This window comes from Pleuronectes platessa, chromosome 23 (genome assembly GCF_947347685.1).
Source record: "Pleuronectes platessa chromosome 23, fPlePla1.1, whole genome shotgun sequence".
Taxonomy (NCBI): Eukaryota; Metazoa; Chordata; class Actinopteri; order Pleuronectiformes; family Pleuronectidae; genus Pleuronectes; species Pleuronectes platessa.
The window spans coordinates 3287100-3311338 of NC_070648.1; the positions used below are offsets into that span (position 1 = coordinate 3287100).

A 24239-nucleotide genomic window follows, 5' to 3' on the forward strand; every position below is an offset into this window, starting at 1 on the left:
ACAATTTAGCAACGCCACAGAAATAAACCCCAGTTTTGAATGCACTTCTACACAATTTATCTGAAATAACAAATGTTCTCACTTCTACTCTCATCTCATCTAGTTTTCACCCTCGTTCAAGCCGCGACCAAACCACGCCAGTGCTCCTGCTCTGTGTAGAAAGAGCAGAGGTGGAGCCAGGCCGCTTGGAAGACAGAGCCAACTAGCAGACATTAGCAACACACATGCATCGCTTCCCAATTCCAAATCTGTGCCAAAAGTCATATTGCAAACCATGAGCCCACAAGACCTGACCACCAGTGCTCCCGTTACGACCAGAATAATATTAAAAGCCTTCTGCTTCGCTGGGTCTGTCTGTTGCTGACCTCCCCCCGCTCTCCCCAGCCCGAGACGAATCAGAGTACTGAGAACAGAGAGAGTGCAGAAACACACAACAATCATGATGATGCCGTGGATAACGAGAAACAAAAGAGTGGGGAACAGAGGGAAGTAGCCAGCTGTTACACACAGCAGTGTAATGCAGAAAATCCAAATACACCCAATGCTGGTGTTCCTGGCTCTCACCCTGTCCGAATGTCTCAGGCCTCGGTAGGTGATGGGGTAAACAACAGCCACATAACGCTCCACACAAGTGAAGCAGTGAAAGAGAGTCTGCGCAGGGTAAGAGGCACAGAAACTGTAATACCCAATCATTATCATCGTCAGACTGCACGTGAAGATGCCACAACAGAAGGCGACATATCCGAAAACACTGACAATCTCCAGTGATACTATCTGGTAGGTGAAGACATCCGAGTGGCTTGTCGGTCCTGATGCTGCGGAGCCCTGATCTCTCCATCGACGCAAACCCATCCAGAGGACGAGTAGGTACAGAGGGAGGAAGAGGACATTGGTGAAGGTGAAGGCGAAGAAGATCGAGGGGCTAACGGGGTGTTGAACAAAGCAGGTGAAGATGAGAGGAAAGAAAGAGGCGTTTGAAGAGCAGAGGAGAGGGGATGGTGTGGTGATGTCGGAGGACGAGTTGAACCGCATGATTGATGGTTCAGAGCCTACAGGGAGGAGAAGGCAATTGTTAAACAGTGGCCACAGAAGGGAGGCTAACGTCGAGTCAGGTTTTCCAGAGATCAGACACCAAGTCATTATCGTATCTGTCTCTGCTCAATGGAAACAAAATCCATAAGCTGACAGGCCGTGTCTGTAGCCTCATCTTTAAATCGGAAAATGTAAAACACACAATGCAAATTACATTTACGTTAAATCTTACGGTCAACGCTGCACTCGTGTGTTACCTCAATGCACAGGTCAGAAAATATCCAATTCGAAATAAAAACAACAGCCAGTGTAACAGCCTGTGTCCTCCCTAAAGTTGGAATTTAAAATGATTTTAAAAGAGACTTCGATTTATCATAAAATACAAACACAACATATTCTGTACAATACATGAAAGCCTGCTAACCCTTGAATTTGACCTTATATATTGATTAAAGAAAGGTTACACATCATTACTCTGGATGTATTCTTTGAATCGTTATGTTCTTACCTGGCCTTAACGTAAATGTGACTCTATCGAAATAAGTTCAAAACATGAAAAATAGACCGACCTTAAAAGTTGCATTAATATCTGATATCTCTCTCTGAAGCTTGCTCCTCACTCGTGAGTCGCTCTGGATAAAAACATCTGACAACTGATTAAATGTCAATATTCAGTTTTTATGAACAGGTGACCTGTCAGAGTAATGATGATGTTGTTCATATCTGTGAATGGAAATAGGCAGCTTCTTTGCATGATGCAAAACCCAAGGTGTTGCCTTTGTTTATCCTCCCTCTATCTTGACAGTAATGATTTATAAGTGTTTTCTTTGTTTATGAAAATTGTATTGACGATTTCTGAGCAATTAGCATTAAACAAATCAGGTCAGCGAGCAGACCAGATGTTTTCCATCCTGCTCCTTCTTGTGAGGCCGAGCAGGACGTAACCAGGGTCATGAAGCTACCACCACATGTGTGTGTGTGTATTTATATATATATAAATATATTATACAAATAAATAAAGGAAATTCTCTCTTTAATATTTTTTATTTAAAAGAAATGGGGAAAACTCAAGAGACAAAACAATATATCAATAATAAATCCAAACTTTATGAGAAGTGATGATCGTCGCTAGTTCTTTGTATTTGTATCAGAATACAAGTGAGCAGGCGTAAACAAAAGTTAAACAAGTAAATAAATCTGATCATAATAACTCGGGGCCGCGGGTGGGACACGGAACCTTCCGTCCCGTGTTTCCTGTCGGACTGTTTTCGTGGCTGGACCAGAGTACGTTGAACTTGGGAGCAGTGGCTTTGATCTCCTGCTGTTAACCCCCGTTCCTCCACCTGAAGAACCTTTGATCCGCGATGTCTCCTCTCGCCCGGTGGCTCCGCAGCGGACCCGCGGGCTTCGGGCAGCTGTGGCGCCGCAGACACTCGGGACAGTTCGTCCGTTTGTCTTCGGACTCGAACTTGTTGCGCTGCAGCTCGTCCGCCGCGTCCCCCCCGAACACACAGCGTCCGACCCGCAGCGGCTCCAGGGGCCTCACCGGCTCTGCCAGGACCGAACCGGTCCGGATCGGCTGTGCCTCCGGGTTCTGGGGGGACACAGCGACCTCAGGTACAGAGACAGACACTGTCCCAGCTGACCGCTTAGCACGAGCAGCCCCGTGCTTCAGATACACTTTAATGGGTTTAAACACCCTAATGAGACATCACTCAGATTCTCCACTGTCCTCAATGGTCCCCAGAAACATATTAATGTCCTCAATGGTCCCCAAAAACATAATAACCTTTCAATTGTCCCCAAAGACCACATACGTGTGTTTATTTGTCACCACTGATCATGTTAATGTTTACAAGTGTCCATTTAAAGCATTATATTGTTTACAAGTTTCTCCATAAACAACAGTGAACCAACACATCCATTACAACGACCCTGGGAATTCTTATGTTTTCATTATGTTTCTATGTGTTTTCTTTCTTACAAATTGCCACAAAAATGCCTTTGTTTTAATTTGAAAGAGACAGTTTTACATCAAAGCATTCCAGCTACACACAACTACTGAAATTATGAACTATAAACTCAATAACCTTAAAAGAGAATCAGACCCACGAGAGACTTGAGGGAGTAAATCACACGTGTTCCATGACATCATAGTCATCAGCTCCTACATGTCAGCTGCGTTCAGGGCTGTGAACGTCTGTGCAGAGCAATGAGGTCATCGTGTGCGTTGATTTATTGTGTGTATTCATGTGTGTCCTCAGTGCCTCAGCTGATCTACAGCGGGAAGCTGGACTTCCTGGTTTTCGACTACCTCAGTGAGATCACCATGTCTCTGCTCACCGCCGCTAAGACCAAGATGCCTGTAGGTCAAGTGACAGATTCTCCACTGCCTTTGATCTGTGTAACACAAAGATGAGATCCAATGCTGTGGACACACCTCTGTCCACTGGAGAGCACGAGTTCTAAAATGACCCACACAAATCCAAGTGTAATATTAATTCAGATGAAACACTTGTCTGTATCATGTTTGTGTGACGGTATTGACTCTTCTTCACATCATGTGATAACCTCCCTGACAAACTGTGTCCTGTGACCTCGTGTAGAATCTGGGCTACGCTCCGGATTTCGTCCACGTCGCTCTGGCTCCGTTCATTAATGACATCCACAGGAAAGGTGAGTGGAGAAATCTCAAAATTCTCTATTTTATATAGATCATTTCTGGATTAATCTATAAATGATGTAGGGTTTCCGTTTGCTAGAAACAAAGGTGCTGTTTTGAAAATGTAAGACTAAATAAAAGCAGTAAATCTGGAACAGGACACAGGGAATATTTGTAATTTAGGCTTTAGAAATTACCAGAATGATTATTCTACTATTTAAAATAGTTTCAGATCAATTCCTCTTATCAAAAAATTACTATAAAACACTATTTCCTTTATCTCGCAGGTATCCGTGTGGTCAGTAACGCAGGAGGCGTGAACCCTCTGGCCTGCGCCGAGGCCATACAGGAAGTCATCAAGAAGGCCGGCCTCGACCTTAAGGTGGCTGTGGTTACCGGCGATGACCTCATGCCCCAAGTGAGACCCCCCCCCCCCCCCCCCCCCCCCCCCCCCCAACATGATGGTGTTTTATGTGTCGTTTCCAACAAGGATGATGATTTTTTTCATTAACTGAATTATCTCTCCTGTCAGAGAAGCAGCCTCACTGAGGTAAAGATGGCCGGTGACGGCAGCAGACAGCGGCTACCGAAGACGCTCCACAGCATGAACGCTTATCTCGGGTAAGAGCAGCACACACTCAGATCTGAGCTTTATTCAAGATCACTGGTCAGAGATCAGGCTGCGTCCTAACTGACACATGTCACATGTGGGTGCTCTCTCTCTCTCTCTCTCTCTCTCTCTCTCTCTCTCTCTCTCTCTCTCTCTCTCTCTCTCTCTCTCTCTCTCTCTCTTTGTCTTCAGAGCTGGTCCGATCCGGCGCTGTCTGGATCTCGGGGCCGACATCGTGGTGACGGGACGCTGCGTGGACAGCGCGGTGGCTCTGGGGCCGCTCATGCACACCGTTACGCTTGATTAGGCTGCATGTTGGGGGGGGGGGGGTGGGGGAGTAAAAGATGAAAGATTGGATTTGACAGTTGATGCTAATTCATCCACAACTCTGATCAAACGAGACACATTTAAAAGTTTTCTTTGACTGATTGATCAACGGAAGAGGAAGCGACATATGGAGGTTTCTGTCTCACAGGAAGTAACGTGAATAGATGCTGCATGTGTGATGTTTCGGTCCAGATGTGTCCGATTGTGTGTTTATTAATACAAGCTGTGTGTGTGTGTGAGTGTGTGTTGGAGGAGATATCAGTTGAGGAATGTAACGTCTGCCTGGGTTTTTTAATCTGTTGCAGTTTGGCTGGCAGAGGGACGACTTTGACCTACTTGCAGCTGGGAGGTACACATACACACACACACACAAACACATACACACACATACATATTAAAACATACCATTCATACTTTATCGTACAGCAGCGTCTCTTTCTTTGGACGGAGGGTTTCATGTGAAACCTGGACAGGAAGCACAGATTTAAAGATTATTTAATATTAATATTTAAAGTGAAATATTTTCGACTTTCAAAGTTTCCAGCATCGTACAGATTTAACCTCTACTATTCCAATATGAGACTTTACCAAAAACTGCCAAACATAAAGGAGATTTTATTATATTTATTATTAATATTATTGAAATAAATGTTATGTGTGTTTTGTGTGTGTCAGTCTTGCAGGTCACCTGATCGAGTGTGGTGCTCAGAGTACAGGAGGGATCTTCACAGACTGGCACAAAGTTCCTGACTGGTGAGAAACATCTGGAGGAATTTATTAAATTAAATCTTCTGATCATGCTGGGGTCATGGACCACGTCTCCTTTAAAATTACATCGAAATAGGTTCAGTAGTTTTTGTAAATTCCTGCTAACACACAAACACCAATGAGAGCAACCTCCTTGGTGAAGGAAAGTCAGTCGGGCTTCAAATCATCCAAAGGAACGAGAGGATGAGTCAGATCTCTCCATCACAGTTTCTCACATGTTTCTCTCTCAGGGACAACATGGGTTTCCCGGTGGTCGAGTGCTCGAGGGACGGCTCCTTCGTTCTCTCCAAACCGCCCAAAACCGGCGGCCTGGTCTCCTTCGGCACGGTGGCCGAGCAGCTGGTGTATGAGATCGGTGACCCACGGCGTTACCTGCTGCCCGACGTCATCTGTGACTTCAGCCAGGTGTCGATCAAGGAGATACCAGGTACACACACACACACACACACACACACACACACACACACACACACACACATGAAGAGTCACATTTGAGGACGTGACCACAGGCTGAACCGTCCACTGTTTTCATAACCCTGAACGCTCCTCTCCGGTGACCTTAAACAAACGCGTCTGCAACTTCGTGTTTACCCCGAACCGAACCCGTCACCTTCCTCTGAACCTCCATTAAACTCTGTATCAGCCCATAGTGATTTATATTTTCCTTCTTTTCAAAACAAAACACGTACCCATGGCTCCGCTGTGGCGTCTCACCCTCACACGAACCCCAGAAACTTCTCCTGCTCCTCCTCTGAACTCCTCCTCGCTGATAAGAAGTTTAGATTTCTCTCTGTTTGGTCATTAATTCAGTTTTTGTTTGTCGTTACTCAACCTTTCTGACGTTTGTTCCATTTGAAAGCCTCAACAGAAACATCAGCTCTTCATTCCAGATCTGCAGCTGACTGTTCATAACTTCTAACTCACTAGATACCAAACTAAATACATAAATTACACATTGAAATAGAGAAATAATATTCTACTGTAACAAAATCCTGAATCAAGGCAAATATCTTCTTATTTATACTCATTCAAAATTCTACTAGAATCTTATGAATGTGTGTGACTCTTTGCAGAAGATGCATCTCTTCCTGATTGGTTCTCAGCAGTCACATGGACCATGTAGTCACTTTATAAACAAACAAATTAAGCTAATATTCAACCCCTCATTTTACAGGTGAGATGCTGTTTGTCCAACTGGCACCAGTTACACTAATCCCAGAGTAGAAGATTAATGACACATCTGAGTTATAACTCTTTATTTGGCCTGATGGACATGTCACAGTATTCTGTAGTAAGTTCTTAATAAAAAAGAAAATTATAAATGTATTTGTTCTTTTCCTCCTGGCTTCACAACCATTGTCAGACTCTGGTTATTCAAAGTTCACATGTTGAGACGTCCTCAGGCGAACTGTGCGGATTCTCTCTCGTCGACATCAGAGGAAACTATGTGGGAGTTCTGCCTCGACTCTGGGATGTGAACTTTCTGCTCTTGTTGTCGGTGGAAGTATAAATATTTCTGTCTTAATTGAATCCGTTGGCCTCGTTTGACCGGGTCACGACCCCGTGGCTCTTATCGCCGCTTGAAAGGAGAAAGGGAACTGAAAATGAACCGGTTGAGAGTCTGTGGTCCCACCAGGAGTCACTGATCCTGTGTGTGTGTATGTGTGTTTGTGTGTGTGTGTGTGTGTGTGTGTGTGTGTGTGTGTGTGTGTGTGTGTGTGTGTGTGTTCAGGTGTGGAGGGAGGGGCTGTCAAAGTGACCGGTGCTAAAGGCTTCACTCCGTCAAATGACTACAAGGTGAAGCAGTCGGCTTTTCTTCTTCTCTCTTCCTTTTCAAAAATTAAACACAAACAGGTTTCATCATGTGACACAATCGAAGCTGTAACGTGTCGCCCTGACCTCTGACCTCCAGGTGTGTGCGACCTACATGGACGGCTTCAGGGCGACGGCGGTGTGTCCAGTGGGAGGGCCGAGGGCCACGGAGAAGGCCAGACGGACGGCGGACACCATCATCAAACGGTGTGTACGGGAGGCAGCAGTTAGTGTGTGTGTGTGTCTGTTCGGGTGGCTGCTCTAACTTGAACGTGTTTGTGTGTTTGTGTGTGTGTAGCACGAAGCGGATGTTCAAGCAGCTGGGAATGGAAGATTTCAGCTCCGTCAACGTCCAGGTCCTGGGAGCTGAGGACACTTATGGTCCCAACGCTGACACCAAGGTAACACACACTGCTCTAGGTTCTTTCTAGTCTGTTACATTATACTTTAATAATAGTGTGTTTCATGGTGTGTGTGTGTGTGTGTGTGTGTGTGTGTGTGTGTGTGTGTGTGTGTGTGTGTGTGTGTGTGTGTGTGTGTGTGTGTGTGTGTGTGTGTGTGTGTGTGTGTGTGTGTGTGTGTGTGTGTGTGTGTGTGCAGGGCTCCAGAGAGGCAGTGATTTGGATGGCCGTCTCCCACAAACAGAAGAAGGCTCTGGAACTTTTTGCCAGAGAGGTAGCTCCTGCAGGGACCGGCATGGGTACGACACACACATGACACACACACGACACACGTCGCACACTGAAGTACGACATTAACACCGCACTTTAAAACCAGATTACAGTTTGATCACATGTCAGTTCAGTTCAGTTGAAATCCACACTGAGCCCGACGTCTCTGAAAGAAAGAATGATCATGCACACACACACACACACACACACACACACACACACACACACACACAGTGTTGGGAGTGTATGTATGTTGCTGTTGATAAGGGGGGGTCGTGACCTTCTGAACCAGATTTGGATTTTGTTTATGTTGATGATAAGTTCATCGCACACCCCCACAAACACACACACACGCACACACTCTGACACGCACACACTCTGACACGCACACACTCTGACACGCACACACTCTGACACGCACACACTCTGACACGCACACACTCTGACACGCACACACTCTGACACGCACACACTCTGACACGCACACACTCTGACATGCACACACTCTGACACGCACACACTCTGACACGCACACACTCTGACACGCACACACTCTGACACGCACACACTCTGACACGCACACACTCTGACACGCACACACTCTGACACGCACACACTCTGACATGCACACACTCTGACACACACACACTCTGACACACACACACTCTGACACACACACACTCTGACACACACACACACTGTGAACTCCCTGTGACGCCTGTGAGTCAGCTGATTCACGCCGTCTGTGCCGTTGAACTGTAAGTGGGACCGGAAGCTGATCTGAACTCAGAGCAGCTGCTTCACCTGCTCAAACACTTTTATATGTTCTGTGAAGACAACGTGAATATGTTTTCCTTAAGTACCATAATAATACTTATATAATAACAATAATATCATAAATTGTATTTATTAAATTACAATGTTCTTTATAGATATGGTACTTTAGTCCACTGGCTCTGGAGCTTTCTGAAGGTCCAGGAGTTCTGCTCTGACACACACAGTCTTTATTTCGGCTGCTCTCTCCACAAGAACTAAAATTAATTCCACCTCGTGCCAATTGAACCCAGACTGCCTGTCTGTCAGGGAGCAAACCTCTGGTCAAAGAAAACAATGAAGTACTAATCATAAAAACAAAGTTCAGGAACCCGTGGTCTGACACTTTCTTTCCTTGTTCTCTGGTGTTGCAGCTCCGGGACTCACGGGCATCGTGGGCGGACGTCCTCGAGTGTGAGTGGACCCCCCCGAGACCAGCAGCAGGGTTTGACTCCTTAGTTCACTGTCACTGACCTGCTCCTGTTGTCACTGCTGCTTTCAGGTCTCCTGTTCTCAAGCCGTTCTTCTTCCTGCACCCGAAATCTGAACTCAAGGTCAGTTGGAGTGAGAAGAAGAAGTCTCAACATGTCCAGACATTTTTCATAAAGGAAGAATAGAAAGATATAAAACATCAAATCAACTACTTGCTTTGTTTTAGGTTCTAGTTGGTTCTAGATACTCAGTTGTAGCTACTAGTTTATTTACCAGTGACTTATATTAAATCCAAAGTTCCACTGATTGTCTGCAGGCCGACATTCACGTTGATGGACAGTTGGTGGAGACGCTTTCAGAGGCGGAGCTAGACAAACCTGAGCTGGAGGCCCCTCCCACCACAGAGGACGACGCACCTGAGAGAGGTGAGGAAACACAAGAAACAAAAGTGTTGTGTTACTGCTTCTGTGTGTGTGTGTGTGTGTGCGTTTGTGTCATGAATCTCCAACACTGCTGTTGTTTGGTTACTTTCACACGTCATCTACCGACTAACAAGACGTCAGGCATTAGTGCTGTTTTCATGGTTACAGACACACTAATATAACTTGAGCAGCTGACAGATGTCCATGGGTTCTATGGGACCTTAACAAATTAAATTGCGGACCTTAAGAAGAGGCTCGATAAGTTTGAGTGGTCTTGAGTGTGTTCTAAGGGTCCTAGAAGAAGTGGGTTTGTCGTCCTTGAAGAAGTTCTATGAGCTCTTGAGACAGTGCAGTGATCCATCTGGAGGGCCATGCAGAATTTGAAGGGGTTTGAAATGGTTCGAGGGGACGTTGTGTGCGTCACTGAGGAGGTTCCAGGGTCCAGGAAAAGGAAATGCTCCTCGAGTGTTGTCAGATGATGAAGACGTGTTCGACGATGAAGCTTGAATGGTCTTTAGATGGGTTTCCTGAGGTTCCAGAACATTTTGTGTCAGAAAGGGTCCTGGTGAATATTTTAGGTGTCCATGAAGAGTCCCTGGCTTCAAGGAGTCCTTAAGTTATTAACTTAGTGACAGTCAATGACATGTTTGAAGAGAGAAACAGGGGTGCTACTGATGACTGCCTACAGGGGGCGACAGACTCCCATGTCCCCTTTAATACCAAATTACACAAAGATCCGTGAAAACAAATAATCAGAATAAAGACCAATAATACGGCAACACATACACACAGACACACACAGGCACACACACACACACAGAATTACCACGGTCTGTGTGTGTGTTGCTCTAATTCATGGGAAGTACGAGTTGTGCCACTTTTTCCTCCTGTCACTCTCTTGCCAACACTTCCCTCTCTTGGCCCTGCACAATACACACACACACACAGACACACACACACACACACACACACACACATACACACACTCTTGCAACGCTTTAAAGACATTTGCAACCCCAGTTTCATGACAAACCAAAAGAGAACACAAAGGGAATTGTGGGAAACAAAAAGCAAGACGCACACACTGGGTCCTGGCGTCTTCCCTTACCTTCACATTCCTGGCTGCAAACAGGAAGCCTCTCAAGCTAACAGAAGAAAAGGGTTCAAATAAAAGAAGAAAAAGACGAAGCTGCTGCTTTTAATATTTATTAATCTGCTTTTGTTTTGAAAAATCACAACCATTGAGCACAATTTGAACAGTTTATTGTGAAAGAGATGTTTTTAGTGCTCCATGGATGCAGATATTCCTTGCAGAGTGTTCCAGGTCCTTCCAGGGGCCCTCGACTTGACCTATATCCTAAGAGAGGTTGAAAAGTCCATGAGGAGGAACCAGGGGTCTTATTCTAGACTCGGTCCTTGAAGAGGTTTCTGGAGTCGTAAAATAAGCGTTTGAATCAAACACAGACAGGAAGAGGTTAGATGGACGTGGTTTGAATCAGATCTGTTTGTTTGTACAGTCACACCAACCATAAATAAACACATTTATAAACAGACTTAAAAAACGATAAATAAATACGATTCCAGAGCTGAACTGAGTCACACAAGACGAAACCTGGTTCTGAGTTTTGTCATCGTGTGTGTGTGTGTGTGTGTGTGTGTGTGTGTGTCTGTGTGTGTGTGTGTGTGTGTTCAGACCTGCCCAGTGGACGATACAGCTACAGACTGGAGGAACTGGCCTACACGAGGAGCGGAGACAAAGGAGACTCAGCCAACATCGGTGAGAAGAACCACAACTATCGACTCAATTCCTGTTTATAATGACAATTTGTGACCTTGTGTAAAAATGAACAGTGACGGTGAATAACTGTCCCTCTCTCTTCAGGCGTCGTCGCTCGTCATCCTCTTTTCTTCCCGTACCTGAAGAAACACCTGACGTCCTCCGTGGTGGAGGAATACTTCTCTCACCTCCTTCAGCCGGGAGTCGCCAACGCTGTCACACGGTGAGCGGGGGGGGGAATCATTCATGTGTGTCGTTTGTGTTTCACCTGCAGCCCATTTACTGACACTTTCACTTTGTTAATCCTCGCTAGTCTAGAATTTATTTTGCAAGTATCATGACCTTCTCCAAGGTCGTCGCCATTTAACGACACAGCAGCGCGGCACAACAGAAACCAGGAGGGGGGGGGGGGGGACGTGTGTGTGTGTGTGTGTGTGTGTTCAGGTGTATTCGTGAGGATGTAGATTCTTCTCTTCTTGTTTTTTACACATCGCTGCTCAGCAGATGTTACTTTAGGACGTGAGCAGCCTCGCGTTGAACCAGCGGCCGCAGGTATGATGGAGGATTCTGGGAATTGGCCGCGGGCGGACGTGTCTGAGCGATGACTCAGCGAGCGGCGTGTTAGCGATTAGCCTGATAAAGAGGTGGAGGCTGTAAAGCTCGCCGACCTGCGTCTCCTCTCACACCCCGAAACGCCTCCGACGCTTCATTAGTGCACCGCCAGAGCTCGTTAACCCTCCAGGAGGCCCCAGCGCGGGCACACTCACACACACACACACACACACACACACACACACACACACACTTAAGTATTTGCAGACAGAAACACACACTTCCACGTGCACAGGTTTTTGCATACGATCACGTTTAACCCTTCCCCCCTGTCTGCCACCGCAAACATGCACGTTAACAAACACACACACATACACACTTTAACACACGGACACACACACACACTTTCAAATCAATCTGAACACACAGTGTGCAATACACCCTGTACATCAACGCATGAGGTGCCAGGCTCTCTGTGTTTTTGTGTGTGTGTGTGTGTGTGTTCATTTGTTTGATGGTGTGGTTTTTGTTGAGTGTGGTGGTTTGGGTTGCCATGGTTACTGGTGTGTGTGTTTGTGGTTTGCAGATTCACGCTGCCGGGGATCCATGGCCTCAACTTTGTGTTGCAGAGTTCACTGGGCGGGGGAGGGGTGGCGTCCCTGCGCAGTGATCCCCAGGTAACACACTCTCTCTCACACACACACACACACACACACACACACACACACACACACACTAACCTCATTCTAACCACCTTCAAATGGCTCTTTGAAGTGGTGGGAACCAGACAAAATGTCTTCCCAGGGTTGCTGTTCAGCTCCATCACACGCCCACGTTCTCTCCCTGATTGGTTCTTAGCGGCAGTAACACTTCCACCTCAATGTTCATGTGACGTGTTTTCAGGTGTGTTCCTGTGGATGGAGATTATAACTGATTACTTCAGAGTGACTGACAGAAGAACAGACGAAGAAGAAGAGATTTCTTTGTCTTCTTCTTGTATTTTTACAGCTCAGTGAGGTCGTGTCCTTTGTCGCCTGTAACGCTCCTGCTTTTGAACCTTTGTGTCTCTCACCCTCCTCCTTTATTTCTATCCGTCCCTTGTTCAGAAAGTGCTGTAAAGTTTTTACTGCCTCGCTGGATTCTGCAGCACATCAAAGAAACGCACACCATTACAGCTCAACACTCTCAATGTGCTAACACACACACTTCATTTCCGGGCTCAGACCCACGAATCCGAGACACACGCAGGATGTGGGAATTCAAACACGTGAAGGCGGACACGTGCGGTTTGAGATTTAACCAGCGCAGCTCCTGAAACCTGTCGGGCTGACGCTGGTGTTGTCTCTCCTCAGGGTAAAGCCTTCGGTCAGATGCTGCTGGACGTGAAGCTGAGGGGGCTGCCCGACCTCAAGTCACTGGTGGACTGAGAGACGTCCACGAGCGGTGAAGAAGAAGATCCCAGCAGGAGAGGAAGACGTACGTGAGACACAGGATCATTCACAATCACGTACGAGAGAAACTGACCCAATCAAGAAGAAGAAGGTTTAGTTTATACTGCGCAGTTTAACACCAAACAGCGAATCCAGTCCGTTTTATTCACACACATTTGCTTCTGACGGTTTTAGGATCTGTACAACATTTGAGATTTGGCACAGATTCACAGGATTTTTAACCACAATGACAAACAAAAGGGTGACGTCCAGGAAACTGTCAAATACGCCGCCACCACACCATAAATATTTTTATGAGGGAAGCTTGAATGTTCAGATTCGACCTTGGAACGAGCGGTTTAAGAACAAATGTGGGGTCCGTGATGGGATGTGGCTGAGAGCTCTGTGGTAAAAGTTTAAAGAGGCTTCAGTTCACCAGGAGCAACCGGGAGAGCTACAGTTGTTCTCTCACACATCTCAATTCAAAAAGAGACACAACCGACCTCCGCTGCTACACAACTCAAAAGAAGAAGTCTCCAACGAGTGATCGCAGCCTTCGTTTGATTTTAGTCAAATCAAATAATTTTCATCTTCTCTTTGTCTCATGACAGTAAACTGAATACCTTTTCTATTCTAAACTAATAATCAATTAATCAAGAAAATAACCAATCGATTGAATCAGTGATGAAAATGGCCGCTGCAGTAGTTCAAAGCTCCGGAGCAGGAAGACGAGGTTTCTCAACTACTTCTTTCCAAACTTTAAAATGTAAATCCACTGCTGAGGACCATGTAATGTGGTTAAAAGTTCCAAAACATCTATTAAACGGCCCTTGAGGTGAAGATGGTTTTGTCAACCGACAATTATTTTGTCAGGATTTGATCTTTGTATTGAAAAATGGTTGTTAACTGCGTATGAATCACAGGATCCAACTTCCAACCCCTCTGAGCAGAATGGTAAATGGCTGCCTGTCGCCATCGCCAGCATGTCGAGGGTTTTCCAGCCCAGAGGGGGACATGATGATGATCTGGGTTTAAACTCCTCGCCAGCTTCAGGGAAATTGCCCCTGACCCTCCTACTTCCCTCCGACGGGGAGTGGTGGTTTGGCTTTCCCTCGGAGGGTAAACAAAGTATCCGCCCGGGCAGCGAGACGCTCCGGTCAGATATCAGAGGAGACACATGCTCGCAGGCCTCACGTGGAACGGGCCCGGCGCCTGGTTTCCCCACGGCGCGTTCACCTCAACGCGACCGGGCTCCAGTGTTCGCCGCCCCGCAGGAATGTGAGTCTCCTTCCACCAAACCGACTCTGTGGCCTCTGGTCTGTTTATCTATAATTGCAAACAGGCTGAAGCTGCAGACAGAGTCGCTGCAGAGCTTCTGTCATGGATAGAAACTCATCTCACCCACCTCCTCTGAATCATTCTCTCCCTTCCCCAAATCCTCCTCCTCCTCATGCTGCTGCACTTTTCTCTCATCAGCTAAAATGTGGAACGTCTCCTCTTCCTCTTTTCCTCTTTGGATTCTTAACCTCTCTCGGATGTGTCCCCGACCTTTGACCTTCTCTGGTTCTTTGGGACTTTGCTGTATTTTTGTAGTATTTCGTCAATGGGACTATTTCAAACAAGAAAAAGGAAACCACATTAAACGTCTTCCTCAACCAATAAACAAACAGTTTTCTTCCTGACAGACAAACAGTCATTGCAACACGACTAATCTTCACAGACGTGAATTGGAACCAGAGTTTAACGAGTGTAAATCAGGCCAATAAAAGAAGAATCACACGGGAAAAATAAAAACCCATCTGAACGACTTTTGGATTCAACTGAAGAGATCAGATGTGAGGTGTAAAAAATCAAAGCTGTGAATTCCAACTCACTTCCGGTTTCAATTAAAGTCCAGAGTCACAACTTTACATGGGAAAAAAACTCACGCCTCAAATATGACAACGAGGTTCGGGAGAAAAATGTTGGAATTTACATCTGTCCTGCATATTGTTGCTTCCCAAAACTCCAGCCCTGTGATTCCCACGGAACATTTTGTTTTGCTAATTATTTGTTGAAACTCTTCATCATTGTGACACAGCCATTTCCCCCCCCCCCCCCCCCCCCTCTCCCCAAATAACTAACTAACATGGACCACATGAACATAACAGCTCACAACTGTGTAGAAAAATGATTTCCTGGCAGTTGTTGCTCATTTTCTCACACGTTTTAATAATCTCTCTTTTATCCCTTTAACTCCTCTCGGCCAAAAGTTGAGTCTTCGGAACAGGAGCCTGAAGCAGCGGGGGTTCATTACATCTTAGTTTAAGTTTCCATGATGTTTCTGCTCATTAACTAAAATATGTTCCCATGCACATGGAGAGAAGCAAAACTCTGCAGTGTCGGAAAACACATTTTTTATTTTAACTTCACAACATAAAGTCAAAATGTAATTAAATCAAGACACTGAATGTTGTGAACACCTGTGCCAAATGTCATGTTAATCGGTCCTGTATTTGTGATCTGGGCCGTCGGTAGTATTTGGCCAAAAAAAGAGGACTGAGAATCGATCTTTGTACAACACCAGGTATTTTCTTTTATTTCAAGCTTCATTAGGTTGCACAAAAAGCTATGAAAGTGATATTGATTATTAGAACAGCCTTTGTTCTGTTAGTATTTGACTCACTAAAGACTGTGGACATCTGTGCCAAATTTCATGGGAATCCATTCTGTAGTTGTTGAGATCTGGATCATTTGTTGCCTTTTGGTTAAAAAAAACCAAGGTCCAAGAATTGAACCTTGTGGAACACCATAGATTTAATTTTTGAAGCTCCAACTTCTCTTACGCCAAGGAAACGCAGTAAAGTTATTGTTGTAACTACGGTTAAACTTGATTTTATGTTTTCATAGATTAAGAATCGAAGCGAAATTAACTACAGATTCAACATTATTTAGAATATCACGGTACATCTCATAAATCTGAAAGCTGCTTGTCAGTTTCTTCTCAGGATGTTTTTAGGAAACGATTGAAACTCTGTTCTCCACATGAAGCCTTTCTCTGGAACCACATGTGCATGTTTTGTATCACTGTTGATTCTTATGGGGGGAGAACCACTTCAGTTCTCAGGTTCTCTGTCATGTGACTGCTCTTTGTACATCTGAGAAAAACTGTTTAAACTTGAAACTCGTTTTATAAACCACACATGATTAAATCCATAGAATCAGAAAAGTTGTAATTAACGATCTCAGACGGATAAAAACATAAATCATGAGAAATGCGGCAGAAAAGCACTGAACACAAACAGTGAGCCTGTGTGATTTTGTAGATAATTACTAAAGAGATTAAAGAGATTTTTATGAATGCAGCATCTGTTTTAAGTGGATTTTTTTGTGTCTGTGTGCGTCTGTTGTTAACTTGTAAAATGTCTTTGACACAGGAAGTAGAGCAGCAAGAGGAGTCAACACAACCCACAACATTTGCTTCAATGATTTGTTGTTAAACATGGATTTTTGCAAGATATCTACGTTTCTAATATTTTAGTTTTGTCGTCAAACTGAAACACAGGATCTAAAGTCACATTTCAGATCATGCACTTATATTTTATCATATAAAAACTGCCAGATACACAATGATATGATATAATAATGAATTTAAACGAAGCACAGTGACACAGCGAGGGTCGGTTAGATTGAGTCAGAAAGATAAAAGTTAAAGAACTATTTTGGTTTTAGGAGAAACAGTCTAAACTAAAGATCCAGAGAAAAGGTTTTTCTGTCTGAATCAGAGTGAAGATGGTTTGAATGAACTGGTTCTTTAATTTGATTAGTATTCATCACATGCAGACAGCATGGGAACTGTGTGTGTGTGTGTGTGTGTGTGTGTGTGTGTGTGTGTGTGTGTGTGTGTGTGTGTGTGTGTGTGTGTGTGTGTGTGTGTGTGTGTGTGTGTGTGTGTGTGTGTGTGTGTGTGTGTGTGTGTTCATTAGTCTGCAGGTCGTCCTCGAAACCATTTGTCAGGATGTCGTCGTCTTTGTGCAGCTCGGACTGACAGAGGTAAAACAACACAATCACAACCTCTCTCTCTATATGTGTCTCTCGCTCTATGTCTCTCTCTCTCTCGCTCTATGTCTCTCTCTCTCGCTCTATGTCTGTCTCTCTGTCATGGCGGACAAAAGGAGATAAATTACTTATCATCCATCACTTTTCTTTTCTCTTATTTCTCTTCAGGCGTCTTCTCTGTCTGACAAAAGCCGTCGTCTTCTCTTGTGAACTCATCTTTAATTTGTCACCAGACTGAGAGTCGGCATCGTTCATGAAGACATCACAACTATGAACAAACTGCCTGGTGACTAACTTTAGCTAAAGCACGTCTACAAAGCAATTAGAGTCAAGTACAGGTAGACCGAACATTTTTTTCTATCGAACATTTTAATCCAGCGTGGGAAAAAACCTGAGGTGTCCCATGTGAAAACGATACTGAGACAGTTTTTGTTGGTAGTATGATATTGATGATACTGGTTTACAGCTCCTGCCCACACTGCTGGAGAGCATTAACACCATGCAGGGTAATCCACACATCACACACACACACACACACACACACACACTCACACTCACACTCACACTCAGCCGTCACTCATCTCCATTCACCTTTACACTGCAGCTCAGTCGGGGTCACATCAACACATTCAGCTGCCAAATCTCCTCCAACCAGTCATTCAGCATCACTCAGCAGGGAGTGAGTGTGTGTGTGTGGGAGTTTGTGTGTGTGTGTGTGTGTGGGGGAGTTTGTGTGTGTGTCTATTTCCATAAGCTTCCCTTAATCCCAAAAGTCCCCTTCTCTTCAGAGGGTGAAAAGCAGAAGAATGATGAATAAGTAACTGACCTCAGTGAATTACCCATCATGCTCGGGGGCTGTGGCCTCCAGCGACATTGAGACGCTTGAACTTCGATCACTGACTGCGAGTAAATATGGACGATGCTTCAAAAAGTCAAATTGTCGTGGCATCGTCAACACAAGATGGCAGCGTTCGTCTTTGAGGTATTTTGGCTTCATTTCTGGAGGAAGTGGAGACACGTCATCCATCTTTATTCACAGTCGCTGGACTGTAACCACAGAAGCGAGTCATCTGCTCATGAGCCATTGACACAGTGGAATCCCCCCCCCCCCAGCATAACGTCACTGAACTTCCTGCTCCAGTTCTGCTGAAACAAGATAAACTTAACTTAACTAAACTAAATCCCCTGAGTGTTGGAGACAAACTTTATTTGTACTGGTTCAGTTTATTAAACAGTTCCAAAGTAAACAATGTGTCTTCACCATCTTCATCTTCATCAGTGAAGTGCTGCAGAAGAACGAGCCCTTTGGTTTTTAACATTACAAAGTTTGTGTGCGTGTGTTTGTGTGTGACGTCACGGACTCGTCCTCCTGCAGGGTAGTGTGAGGAAGAGGAGGAGGAGGAGGAGGAGGAGGAGAAGTTAGGAGCAGGACAGACTCTGGTCCTCAGTGTGATCTTCCCCTCCGCTACAGACATGTTGGACACCCTCACCTTCCTCCTGGAGAAACTCTTCCTCCTGGCTCACATCAAGCTCTCCTCCCGTCTCCCTCCGCCGCTCACCGGCCGCTGTGAGCGGGACGACGCTCCGCCGCAGCCCGCCGCTCCTCCGCACAGGTTCCAGCGGGGAGACCTGCTGGAGGTGCCGCGGACCCTCTTCACCCACTTCGGCATCTACCTGGGCGAGAACCGGGTGGCGCACATGATCCCGGACATCCTGCCGGTGCTGACGGCGGAGCGGCGGCAGATCCAGGAGATGGTGACGAACACGCGGCTGCTGCTCGGGGTCCTCTCCAAGCGCGCCTCCGTGCGCGTGGACCTGGTGGAGGACTTCGCGTACGGAGCCGTGATCCGGCTGAACGCCATGGACCAGGCGGTGCTCCGCAGCCCGCTGCCCGGGGAGGAGGTGGCCCAGCGGGCGGAGCTGATGCTCGGCTCCGTCTCCTACAGCCTCCTCTGGAACAACTGCGAGCACTTCGTCACGCACTGCCGCTACGGGAGCGCGCAGAGTCTGCAGACTGACCAGGTGAGTCCCTTCATCAGCTTCATCAGCTTCATCACTTGTCTTCATCATCTTCATCAGCTTCATCACTTGTCTTCATCACCTTCATCAACTTCATCACTTGTCTTCATCAACTTCATCACTTGACTTTATCACCTTCATCAACTTCATCACTTGACTTCATCATCTTCATCAACTTCATCAACTTCATCACTTCTCTTCATCACCTTCATCAGCTTCATCAGCTTCATCACTTGTCTTCATCACCTTCATCACTTGTCTTCATCACCTTCATCAGCTTCATCACTTGACTTCATCAACTTCATCACTTCTCTTCATCACCTTCATTAGCTTCATCACTTCACTTCATCAGCTTCATCACCTTCATCACCTTCTTCAACTTCATCACTTGTCTTCATCACCTTCATCACTTCACCACTTCTTCTCCTTCATCACCATCTTCTCCTTCATCACTTCATCACTTCATCACCTCACCAGTTGTCTGTGAACTCCTGTGGTTCCATCATGGTTCTGATGTGGTCGTTTTACTGTCCTGGTTCTATCTCGGTTCTATTGTGTTCTGTTACACTTCTGAGGTGCTCAGTTGTAGTTCTGTCCTGGTGTATTGTGGTTCCAGTTGTAGTTCTGCTCAGGGGTGTTATGTTCCCAGATGTAACGGTTTTCTTAGAACAGCCTCTTTCATTAAAAGTTAAAATCCAGTATTTCCCATGATTATGACCCCTCACATGTGTCTGGTGACCCTTTGAACGGCCTCGACCCTCGGGTTGAGAACCACTGGACTTTAACAACTGCGTATGAACTAAAAAAATAGATCAGGATCATTGATGTTGTTTATTATAACAACATGTTTTAATGAAGTAGAAACTAAAATATCTGATCTGAGAGGTTAAAGGTTAAAAACAGAAACCCCAGTTCGTCTTCGTCTCCTCTCTTCAGCTTTGAGGTGTTTGAGTTTGTGAGGCTGTTTTTTTAAATGAGAGGAAAATGTGCGTCGCTGTTCGGAAAAGTCCCGAGAACAAGAGCTGCATTCAGACTGGTGCCGTCTGCCAGGAGCCAATGAGCTGCAGCGGCGGCAGGCTGCCGACAGCCATGATGATGATGAAGATGAAGGAGGGCTTCTGTTTCTCATGTATCATTAAGTTTCTATAGAAGACATTTCCTGAACCGGAGTTTCCAGGATCCTCAAAGACTGGAAGGATAACAAAGTTTTTTTTTAACACGTATAATAAGCTTCGATTGATTTTGATTTGAAAACCAGAAGCAAAACTTCAGAGAGTGTTGAAAAAGCTTTTTTATAAATTCCATTCAGTGCACGATAGATGTATTTTCTTCTTTATTTAACATCTTGCTTTGTTGCTGTGTTTCGATAAATTGACCTCATCACGCACGAGTTGATCTTGTTCCAGTAGAAGATTAAAATGTTCTTATTCACATTGCAGAATTTATTTTAATATATAATAAAATAAAAAGTTTCTGTTCTATTGATTTAAATCGGCTCCACCTCGGTTCAGCGTCTGGTTTCGTTCAGGCCTTTTTTTTTTTAAGTGCGGCAGAAAGACTTTCCCCCGATCGAGTTTCACTTCCTGTCATTTTGAACGTAAACATTTGACCTGTCGACATGCCGCCGTCAGCCTCTTCTACCGGATCATTACAGGGAGGGGGCAGGGGCCAACAGGAGCTTTAACAGGGGCCTCGGGGGCCTCAGGGGCCCCACAGTCAACTCAACAACAGCTCAATTGTTTTCTCGCTACTTCACCAGAAGTCACGTCTCCTCAGTCAAAGTTTATCACGTGTATTTTAAATTTTTTTAATCTATAAAAAGTACGTTCAAGTTTTTTTTCTTGATAAATAAAAAAATATGGATAGTTAATAATATTTCTTTTGTTTCTCCTCTCTCCAGTTCTGTGAGTGGATGAAGCTGCTGATCCTGGCCCAGCGTAACGTCCTCCTGACGGCTTTGCTCGGCCTCCTGTCCATGGTGTGTTTGGGAATATCCCTCAGCACGGCCCTGCCCACCCTCGTCATCCCCTTCACCCTGTGGATGGCCAGTTAGAAACCTCAGGTCACCAAGGAAAGAGGCCCATCCTCCGACAGAGAGGACGGAGTCGTCTGCAAACGATCTCCTCCACGTGAATAACTCGATAGTGACAGAAGATAATCCACTCGTAGCTCTTTGTTTCTGCTGCACATGAACTTTTTAACGTCTCTATTTGCTTAGAATTAACAGCAGAGGAAGAAACTAGCATTTCACATTAGCAGCATTATCCACCAGGACTGGACTGACAGTTAAAAGAAGACAAAGAAGAAAAACATTGATAGTTTGAAGTTTTTTTATAAAGTTTTAAAGTTTGGTGGATTTTCCAAATTGAAACTGTGACGTTTAACGGACCAAAGATCAACTATCTGAACATTTAAGTTTCCTTTTTTCCCCAGTTTTTTTATGAAATGCTTCATATATTTCTGCCACATGAAACCTGATAATGTCAGAATCTTCGCAGCTAGATTTGGTCTTGATTGGCCGTCAGATTCGTCAAATCAGGTTTGTTCGTTTTGTCAAAACCTGAAACAAGTCAAGGTATTATTGTAAAAAGTGTTCGACCACCTCAGTGAAGTGGGAGATGTCGAGGACCAGTTGAAGCAGTTGATTAATCTACACGTCAGGTTTGATTCTTGTTCGTGGGAAACCTCGACGTTGGTTTGTGTTTTAACATGAGATTTATTGACAAGAACAAAAATTCTAATAATCACCGGTTCAGATCATTAATTCCACCTTAAATTTTCATGTTTTAAATGAAATATCGAACATTCTCAGTCTTCTACCCGTGAAATAACAAACGTTTGTTGACACTGAAAAGACTGATAAAGTTATCTTGACAGAAAATCATGAATTTTCTGTTTGGGGATCTTTAACCCCGTCTTGCTCTTAAACAATTTGAGTTTTTATTCAGTGTTTGTGGCTCATCAGTTTTTCAACATAAACAACTTGAAATCAAGTTAGAAAAACACAAAATCTTGACTGTACACAACAGTACAACGTTAATAATAAGTTTCTTTACACTGTTGCCTTCTGTCCTTGAAGCTCTTTTGTAAATATCTGTAAATATCTTTGTTGACCCGATTGTTTATAACAGTCACAAGCTTCTGTACAGAATGTATTTTTTTTTACAATGCTGTAACCCTTTATACCGTGTTTATGTAAATAAAAGAAACGGAGACAACCCAGACCTGTCGGAGTGTTTGATTTTGGTGAGTTTAAGAGTTATAGATTGTTAACCGTTAGATTCCTCCATAAGGTCTTTTTAAGTATTCAGTTATATAGAAAATATATGGACTTTGGTGTCTGCTGCCCTCTGCTGGTATTGCATGGTATCAGCATGAGCAGCAGGCCTCAAGCAAACCATATCGACAGTTTGTTGCTGACTGAACATTGACTTCATTTAAAGCTTAAATTTCTTCTTTAAAATCGTTTCATTCTAAAATGTCGACAACATGAAACAAGTAGTTGGAACTTGGCTAATTGAGAGTTGACATTTATGCTCTGAAATATCTGTAAATCAACACATTTTTATTAAATAACATATCATTTTATATTTAATTATTAGTTTTAAGAGAGAGAGAGAGAGAGAGTGTGTGTGTTTGTGTGCTTGTGTGTGCGTGTGTGTGTGTTTACTCTGAAACAAAGCTGTTGTGAAACAGATCTAATTGAGAAATTAAACAACTGAAACTGCTCAATAATTTAAATCCTGACGTCTGTTGTTCTGAAGTTTGTGACTCAACAACATCAGTCTGCACTGTTTTTATTTGTATACATAAACATGTGTATATATGTGTATGATGTATGAATGTACGTATAAAAACATGGAGGAAACAGAGTAATGACCTGTGGTGCAGCCACCTGCTTCTGACAAATATTTATATTGTGAATTTCTTTAATAGATTTTATTATATACTTAAATTAAGTTTTTGATATTTGACTCCTTTATTTATTTTTCACATCAATTCATTTGCCTTTATCGTATTGTTGTTCTATATTATGTTGTATCTGTTTTATTAGTGTGCGTTGTTTTATATATTAATTTAACTTCCTTTAGTTTTATTTTGATTTATTTTATTTTAGAGGAACTCTGTGTTGTCCCGCCTGCAGGCAGATGCCTCGCACTGATTGGCTGATTGACTCACTCATCCTCACGTCAATCAGACTCAGTGAAGAAGAAGAAGAAGAAGAAGAAGAAGAAACGTTTTGTGCTAAAATGGCGAATGACAGAAAAGGTGAGTTTTAAAAGTTCAAATCGATAAAACTATTCGGATAAGTTCGAGCTAAAGCTGCGGTTAACGAACATTAGCCGAGTTAAAAGTAGCATATGTGCTAGTTTGTGCTAATGTTAGCGCCGAATGAACTGTTGCACTTGCTGGTTAGAAAGTGAAGGTGCGTGTAGCTAATGATGCTAATCGCTCCTAGCTTAGCAGCATCAGACAGTATAGCTAACATTAGCTTAGTTTGCATTTGGAATTAGCCGGTGAGTTAGCTAATAATGATAAATGTTCATATAGAACTTATCATGTTGGTAAATTCACTGACATTTGATTCACTTTTTAAGATGAATTGAATTGGTTAAGCCACTATATAAATAAGATATATTATTAACATCAAAAAGCAATTTATCATCTACTTTAATATATTTAATTCATGTCCCATCTGCGACCATGGAGAAGGTGAGGTTTATGACCTGAACTGCAGCAGCCACAGGTTGTGTGTGTGTGTGTGTGTGTGTGGGGGGGGGGGATTAGGCTTTGAAGAGCTGTCATGGCTTTTTATCTTTATACACTTTATGAATCAAACCATAAAGGACTTCGTAAATACATGTTTTAGAAAT

The 24239-nt window shown here is 44.2% G+C and overlaps 2 protein-coding genes across 2 annotated transcripts; both read left to right on the top strand.

Moving 5' to 3' along the window:
* The first annotated feature begins 2325 nt into the window (after positions 1-2325).
* On the top strand, positions 2326-14874 carry lratb.1 (lecithin retinol acyltransferase b, tandem duplicate 1). The gene is made up of 20 exons (XM_053415838.1): positions 2326-2649; positions 3297-3397; positions 3639-3708; positions 3982-4112; positions 4227-4315; positions 4497-4596; positions 4937-4980; positions 5307-5384; positions 5630-5826; positions 7132-7196; positions 7312-7418; positions 7510-7612; positions 7812-7911; positions 9070-9109; positions 9198-9249; positions 9444-9552; positions 11243-11326; positions 11432-11549; positions 12465-12555; positions 13231-14874. Exons 1-20 carry the CDS (start codon positions 2397-2399, stop codon positions 13303-13305), a joined length of 2007 nt encoding a protein of 668 aa, XP_053271813.1. The 5' UTR covers positions 2326-2396; the 3' UTR covers positions 13306-14874.
* Positions 14875-18485: 3611 nt separating this feature from the next.
* Positions 18486-22589, top strand: LOC128429969 (lecithin retinol acyltransferase). The gene is made up of 2 exons (XM_053415877.1): positions 18486-19368; positions 21266-22589. Exons 1-2 carry the CDS (start codon positions 18820-18822, stop codon positions 21416-21418), a joined length of 702 nt encoding a protein of 233 aa, XP_053271852.1. The 5' UTR covers positions 18486-18819; the 3' UTR covers positions 21419-22589.
* Positions 22590-24239: the final 1650 nt, after the last annotated feature.

Bases quoted from the DNA above. Each gene is read 5' to 3' on its own strand.
- LOC128429969 (XM_053415877.1), top strand. From the start codon at position 18,820: ATGTTGGACACCCTCACCTTCCTCCTGGAGAAACTCTTCCTCCTGGCT. The intron at 19,369-21,265 runs GTGAGTCCCTTC...TCCTCTCTCCAG, and splicing joins AGAGTCTGCAGACTGACCAG to TTCTGTGAGTGGATGAAGCT.
- lratb.1 (XM_053415838.1), top strand. From the start codon at position 2,397: ATGTCTCCTCTCGCCCGGTGGCTCCGCAGCGGACCCGCGGGCTTCGGG. The intron at 9,110-9,197 runs GTGAGTGGACCC...TGCTGCTTTCAG, and splicing joins GTGGGCGGACGTCCTCGAGT to GTCTCCTGTTCTCAAGCCGT. The intron at 9,250-9,443 runs GTCAGTTGGAGT...GATTGTCTGCAG, and splicing joins ACCCGAAATCTGAACTCAAG to GCCGACATTCACGTTGATGG.